The sequence below is a fragment of the Amphibalanus amphitrite genome, unplaced genomic scaffold, assembly GCF_019059575.1.
Source record: "Amphibalanus amphitrite isolate SeventyFive unplaced genomic scaffold, NRLGWU_Aamphi_draft 000668F_arrow, whole genome shotgun sequence".
Lineage (NCBI taxonomy): Eukaryota > Metazoa > Arthropoda > Thecostraca > Balanomorpha > Balanidae > Amphibalanus > Amphibalanus amphitrite.
In genome coordinates this window covers 285,994-293,851 of record NW_024882162.1, presented here as the reverse complement: position 1 = coordinate 293,851, position 7,858 = coordinate 285,994, and the positions used below count along the sequence as shown (strand labels likewise).

The 7,858-nt window shown below is 47.9% G+C and overlaps 1 protein-coding gene across 1 annotated transcript; it reads right to left on the bottom strand.

Moving 5' to 3' along the window:
• Positions 1–2,536: 2,536 nt before the first annotated feature.
• On the bottom strand, positions 2,537–6,242 carry LOC122364312 (sushi, von Willebrand factor type A, EGF and pentraxin domain-containing protein 1-like). The gene is made up of 7 exons (XM_043334565.1): positions 6,057–6,242; positions 5,623–5,763; positions 5,392–5,460; positions 4,982–5,125; positions 4,538–4,738; positions 3,181–3,420; positions 2,537–2,772 (listed from the first exon to the last, which is right to left on the bottom strand). The coding sequence occupies exons 1-6, from the start codon at positions 6,190–6,192 to the stop codon at positions 3,185–3,187; spliced, it is 927 nt and encodes a 308-aa protein (XP_043190500.1). The 5' UTR covers positions 6,193–6,242; the 3' UTR covers positions 2,537–2,772; positions 3,181–3,184.
• Positions 6,243–7,858: the final 1,616 nt, after the last annotated feature.

Here is a 7,858-nt window from a genome sequence, read left to right as displayed (position 1 = left end):
TCTGAAACTGCATGAGCAGGAAGGGTCAAGGATGTTACGTTTATGGTTATTTAAATCCTGTGCTCATACACAAGAACACCAAGGCCGTTTCGCATCACCACACTCGTTGAATGACCGTTGTCTGTGACTGTGAAACAGCTGCAATTATTATCAGCCCCCAGACCCCAGCTACCAAGTTTCCTCTCCTTCTGTCCATGGAGAGGACAAGAATAGCATTATTAGCTCTTCTCTTGTCATTTGGTCTTTCTTGTCTTCTGAAGGGGCGGGGAGCGGCAGATTAAGGTCACAGATACGCCGGCTCCGGGTAGCGGAGACGCTCGGTCGGCAGGGTGGATTTGCATCTGTTTTGGTGACCCGATCCATTGAGGGTTCAAAAAATTTACACAAACCTGTCGGGTGCTCGACGGTTTGTGACGGGGCTCGAAAGTAGCGCCGAGATTGAATCTGAATGCAAATGTTTGCCATTTGCCTGGCGAGTATCGATTCTGTTTCTGACATACCTACGCTCATCGAGTGGTGTTGCTTCCACTTCAGCCGTTACAACGTCTCTGTTTTCGTTTGGCCTGCCTTATCGACATTCGTCATCAGTGGCAAATATTCTATGCTTGAAGTTGCCTGTCGTTTTTTGTGTGTGCTGTGAACTTACCTTTCCTTGTCAACTCACCTTGTCGGGTTCCATCCACTACCACCAGTCGGCAAGGAAAAGGCTCGTTGGATGGAAGGACGGGAGGAACCCTGCTTCATATGGCGCGCCAGTTGTCCATCTCAGAACATATCATCATGACATACACGCACTTGCCTGGAGTGTTGCGTCACCATTGAGACTGACATTGACCACATGGTGTTCTCACAAAAGAATAGCAAATAGCAATAAGAGTGTTCATACAACTTACACATACTCGACAAGTCTATCCGGAATAGCTCCTACTAATCTGTGCTTAAATGACTGAAGGTCTGGGGCATACCTATTACCTATCCAATACGCATACCTGAAAAGAGTGAATGCTGCGAGAAGCTTTAACGCTGCCTCTATTTCGTCTTTTATCTCTCTGTTTACACTCTGTCATGTTCGACTCTGCTCGGACCTTGATATTTGGCGCCGGATACCGTGCTTGCTTGCCTGCCTTTGCTTACCGTGTAATTTGTGAAATGTCTTTGAGCCATGCTATTGGCTGTTGAGTTGGCGATTTTGGCGATCACTCGGTCTCGGAAGCGCTTACTCTCAGTACACAGTGCACAAGTGACATTTCTTCTGATGGCCATCGATCCTCGCTATTGCCTTGTGCACCACTATTGCATCTCCACAAAGTTGTGAGACTTCCTAGTATATTGCGTTGCATTGGCTGATAAAAACCTCGCGAAAGTGCTCGAACATACTCACCAGGGGACGTGGCAAGCCTCCTGCCGCTCCCAGCTTTCTAATTAGTCTGCAAGAGCAGCCTCAAACATGAGTCGAAAACTCGTACCAACTATCCTTTTGCAAAAGGATAGAACTTTATAGCTGTTCTTTGCATTCACATTTACTTCTTATTACATTATTATCATTTATCATAGTTAGTAGTTACACCGACTTTGTATAATGCCCACGTTTGAATCTATATGAAATCCATGCCTATTGCATTTTTATACTCTTGTGATGACGTCTGCTGATGAGTGTGATGTAGGTACTTAACATTTGGTTGCATGCACTTACGTTTCTCCATGCACAGCATTGATCACGTGCATTTCAAAAAGCCCTGCCCTTTCCGGTGCTGGCATCTCCTGCTGCATGTCCGATCCAGTTTAGATATTGAGTCGACGTCGACCAGAGTGGCCGGCTCATGAGCTGGGGAAAATCAGCAGACATAGCCCGGTCCAGTACCCCCTACTAGCGGGAGGGGAGGGGTGGCCAGACTGTGGTCGGCGTACCTTGCAGACGGTTGTGTGAACTGATACCTATGGGCTGCGCCTGTGGACGTTAGCACATTTGAAATTAACATTTTTATGGACACCGGTTCGCCTTTGCCATGTGTGTGTTGCTGATTACCTCCGTGACATTGCGAGATTTTCCAGTCCACTGTGTTGAACTGACCGTGAAACTGTGTTGAACCGTGGAAAGCCGTGCGCGTCTCGCCTCATTGCACCAGCAGAGATCATTGAACGGGTTGTCAGTAGTTCGCTTTGAACCATGGCTGCTCGGTTGTTGACTTGGTTGTAGCGCCTTGTTTTTTTTTAGCATTGTTTCTGAACTGTCTCGCCAATCCCAAGATATATTTTTCTTCACTTTGGAGCGTGTTTATTCGCTCTGTCGGGCAGTTGATTTGCCTACACTTCCGCTTGATTCTATTCGACAATTTGCATGTGTGTGCTGCTCCTCGACCTTTCAAGCACTGTTACGATTGCACACAAGAATGGTATATGTGTGCTTTGGATCATTAACTATTTTTGGCGTGACGTGTGGATTGATGTATTTCTTACATATGCACGCATTTTGAGTGTATGCATAATCTTCTCGCAAATGCTCATCTGGATGCGTCACACAGGCCACTGTCATCATGATCAAAATGTATATTTACACATGTAAGCAATGCTATTCGCATATTGCACATATTTACACATACGACACAAGGAATGTACATAACAAAATGACAATGACACTTAGCAAAAGTTTATCATCCTCCCCTGATCACGAAAAGTTGTCTCCTCCGTAGTCTTTGACCGGATTCTTCTTCGTTCGGTTGAAGTCGGGTGCTAGTAAAACTGGCTTTTCCGTTGGCCGCACACGGCAGCAGGCTGCAAAACAAGCACACCGTTATTATAATAGCACTGCAAGCTGATGTCTTTGCTCGAATTTAGACATTGCTTGCATTTTTAATTGCTTATCATCGATTCACTGACACATGTTTCATGCCTACAATTTCTGATTTCACTATGGGCGGCTTGCTTGAAAATATCGAGTGGCATTCTGAAATCTGGATCATAGACTGCGCCGCAAAGCCGTAATGTAATGCGGTACAGTCTACCTACCGCCTTTGGAGAATGAGTAAAGCATGCTAAGGATTCACAGCAGAATGCATTTTAACTTTTAAGGATTTGCACTGGGGCCGATGCTTTTGATTTTCCACTAGCAAAAGAATAAGGAAGTCTCCTTTATTTTGAATATCGGAACATCGGAACCATCAAGACCCACTTCAAACTCACCAGGTCAATATCCATGTGAGAGGGTAGCCACGGGCTGGGCGCACGACGGCACGTCGTCCGGCTGCCACGTGCCGTCCTCGTGGCACGTGGCCAAGAGGAAGCTGGCTCCCGACGGAAACACCATCCCCGTGGCGGCGCACGTGTAGAGCGACAGAGCCCCGATGGTCAGGTTTCCGTCAAAGTGTTGTAGGACTCCGGCCGGTGCCGCCGGGGGAGGGGAGGAGCATTCCGTCGGTGGGGCTGGAAATACACAGATATGACGTCAGTGGTGGAAACAGCGGTCAGCGGAGTAGTGGTGAAAACAGCAGAGCATTCAGGGCAAAGGGAGCAGAGCAAAGGGACGGTGGATCCATCGAGCCTGAGTGAGCAAGGGCCTGCTAAATTTGGGTCACCGAAGCAATTGGCATCCTTGTCCATTCCCTAGGTCAATTGGTCGGTGACTTTTAAATTAAAACGGGCCCTTTCTCGGTCAGGCTTGATGGATCCACCGTCACTTTGCGCGGTACTTTTAAGACAGACTGTACACAGATACATATGACGTCAGTGGTGGAAACAGAGCATTTCGTTGGTGGGGCTGGAAGTACACAGATCTGACGTCAGTGGTGGAAACAGCAGGGCATTCCGTCGGTGGGGCTGGAAATACACAGATATGACGTCAGTGGTGGAAACAGCGGAACAGGCTGTATCGTACAATGTGACAAACAACAATGTGACAAATTGTGACAAACAACTTTTCATCACTAATCATCACATATCACAAAGGGTGCATTTCCAAGGGCGTTTTATCTTACACCTGCCATTCTCAAGGTCGACAATCGCTCCGTCGTTGATTCTGCTGTTCCATTGCGGTATTTGTTATTGTCGCCGCACGGCCTTTATTGTTTCCCGCTATTTATTTATGGAATTTCTCCGTATAACACCTCGCCTACAACACACTCTGGCAGTGTCTCCGGTTATATGTCTCACTAATGTCTCAATGCCTCACCTACGACGCACTCTGGCAGTGTCTCCGGTCACATGTCCCAGCAATGTCTCCTCAATGCTTCACCTGTGACACACTCTGGCAGAGTCTCCGGTTATATGTCTCACTAATGTCTCAATTCCTCACCTACAACGCACTCTGGCAGTGTCTCCGGTTATATGTCTCACTAATGTCTCAATTCCTCACTTACAACGCACCCTGGCAGTGTCTCCGGTTATGTGTCTCAGTAATGTCTCAATGCCTCACCTACGACACACTCTGGCAGTGTCTCCGGTCACATGTCCCAGCAATGTATCACTTGTCTCAGTATCCTCACCTACGACACAGTTTGGCAGTGTCTCAGTTATGTGTCTCAGTGATGTCTGAATGTCTCACCTGTGACACACTCTGGCAGTGTCTCGGGACTCCACAGGCCGTCCTCGCCGCAGCGGGCTGCTGTGATGGCCCGGCCGTCTCCAAAGGTGCCCGAGGTACACACGTAGTACACCAGCGCCCCGATGAACCGGTCTCCTCCGTCCGAGACCAGAACGTCGGCCGGCGCCGACGGCGGCTCCGACACACACACAGTGGGGGGCGCTGTAAGGGGGAGGGGTCAGGTCACGGATGGTCCATCAGGCATAGCGTGCAGGTCTGCTTCATTTTGAACAATGAGCAAATGATATATAATGTTTGGACATGCATGATCATTGATCAGTTCCTGTTTGTCGCCTCACAAACCCCGGTCTGAGGCTTGAGCATAAAAAATGAAAACATGCTCAAAGGAATAAAAATGGAAGCTGACAACTTTTTCCACGTCATGACCTTGACCATTTGACATACCTGGAACACAGTTTGGGATGACGGCCGGAGACCAGGTGCCTCTGACGTCACAGGTCGCGGTCACCATCACCTCTGGGATGCCTTCAAAGACCAGACCCGGCTGACAGATGAACTGGATCTCGGTCCCCACCGCACTGCCGCTGCCTGAGGGCATATGAAGGGGTCACGTGAGGTCGTATGAACTGGGCCTCGGTCCCCACCGCACTGCCGCTGCCTGATGCACACAGAGGGTCAAGTGAGGTTGCAGGTGTGTTAAAAAAAGGAATGAATGAGATGGTTAAGGACGCTTATGGAATTCAATACTCTGAATCAATTATTTGGCTCCTGCTGGAATGGGAAGGAGGAGTAAGAGATTTAACTTGCTATCCACATTCGTAAGGAATTTGAGCTCTAGCCCGCTGACATCTTACCTGGTATGGGTGCTGTGATGACGGCTCCTCCAGACGGTACCGTAGGTGGCGCCACCGGACAACGGTCCACTGAAATGGTAATAGCACGTCAGTACACACTACACTGTTATGCATCTCTCAATTCAAAATAATGATCGGAGATCAGAGTCAGCGATTCCAAGATCAGAGATCACAATCCCATTCTTACCAAGACAGCAGATATACCACACTGTTCAGTCCAGCGAATCTTACCGAGACAGCAGGTGCCGGTGCCTGCCGGCCTCTTGGGACAGCGGGCGCCCTGTGTGCCATTGAAGGCCCGACAGGCGGCTGAGGCCACGCAGTAGCCCGTGAACCCGGACGGGTCTCGGCATGCCTCAGCCTTGGAGAGAGCTGAAAAACGGGTGTACAAGGATCAAGAGACGCCTTGGAGAGCGCTGAAAACAGATAGAGAAGGGTCACAGTACAACACAGAGAGCGCTGAACACCGGTAGACAGGTGTCATGGAATAACTCCGCCTTGGAGAGCGCCAAAGACGGACAGCTGCGGGTTACGAGACTCCTCTGCCGTTTTTATGGAACCTTTCAGCTAAACTCGCATTTGTGTTCTGTTCGACTGACAGCGAAAGGTCAATGTTTGCTCCCTTAAAAATCGTCGATATTATAAGCTTGGTTGTCTTCACTCACCTTGGTTGGTGAATTTCCGCGGCGGGCTGATGTTGAAGTTCACGAACGACCTTCCGTCCGTGTCCGGATAGGTCGTGTCGTGAGGCAGGGACGAGCTCAGGCCCAGCAGAGCCGTCAGGTAAACGAAGATCCGCATCTTGGAGATGTGTGGTTCGCTTATCTGTAAAAATATAAAGGTTCAGGTAACTACAAAGCTGAGTACATAATAAATGAATGAATTGAAATAAAATGCCTTCTACATACGCCATGACTCACTTGTCCCTTTCTATAACTCTGTACCACCTCGCCGCTCCTTGTCTCCTACCTTCTCTCGTCCAGCGTCGGACCGCGAATGGCCCCCTCCCCGGCTCTCCTTGTCTGTCGTTGGGTTGAACGGTGCCCTGGGGCAGTGCCTGAGGGCACAGCTGAGGGGTGGGGAGGGACAGGTGGGGTCATGGATTAAGGTCACCAGTAGACTGGCTCGCGAAAGGAAACTAGGACCTATTTTGGTCAGCAGCAGCCGGACAAGATCTTTAAAAACAGCCATAAACGTGCGCTAAGACGGGCTAGATCGGGGTAGATTTGGGTCGTGTCTCCGACCCGTGGGAACAGCGCACCTCCAATCCATTTTGTAAAAGGATGCGTTATCAGGAAAATTGACGCTACTTGATGTCGCGTCCATGTCTTCTATCGTTGGATCTAGCTTGCCTTTGAAGCTCATCTGTCGCTTTTGTTGCTCAGGACCCGTGGGCTGTAGGTATGAGGTATTCCGCTGCGTTTGGCGCTGGGTTGGCTCGCCAGAGTCTGAACGCTCGAATAGGGGACGGTCTCGTTCAGACTGGTGTTTGATTCATCTGTGATTGAATCGATTGGATTGAATCAAACAAAATTTGTTGAATCAAAAAGGTTTGATTCACCGTCAGGATTGTTTGATTCACAAGCCATGATTGAATCAAACGCATTGGGAATCAGGGTTGATTGAATCAAAAAAATTAATGATTCATGAACTTAAAAAAATTGAAGTGAACGAACATAGTTCATTATCAACAAATATTAACACTACTGCCATTACATGACAACAAAAAGAACACAACAAATACAATACTATCCCTGATATTTTGCATATTTTATTTTTTAATTGAATCAAAAAAGAATCATTCAAAAAGAAATTGGCCAAATCAAACGTGAATCATTCCTTTTATTGTTTTTTTATTCTCTGAATCAAAAGGAATCGATTCACCAATTTTTTTGAAGGAATCAGACGGTGATTGAATCAAACAAAAATCAAACTAATCAATGATTGAATCGATCCAAAAAAGGTGAATAAAAAACCAGTCTGGTCTCGTTGACACGCCAACTCGAGACGGTGATGCCAACCAGTGGCGCAGCCAGAACTCTGGCGACGGGGGTGAGAGACGTTCGCGATGGGCCCCCCAGCAAAGTGGGCCCCCCCTCAACCTAATGGGGGCCCCTTACCAACAGCGAAAGTTCAGATCATTGTCCTGATCATTACCAGCCAAATCGGGGAAAAGGACAAATATCTCTTGATCTGAAGAGGCACGTAAAAAACAACAGTATATTTACAGAAACACGACCATTCTGCCCATATTTGACGGACAGCGTGCAATTGATGGCCAGCGGCCACTCAAATGGTCGGGCTAGGTCAAAAAGCTTTTAAAAAAGCTCAACATCAGTTTTTCGACTATTACTTTTGATATAGGAGACGAGGTAGAGTAATGAAATTGTCTTGAAAGTGTTAGATCATACATACGGATGAGTTTATGACCACCATGAACTTCTCAAGTAGGTAAGGGCATGACCTT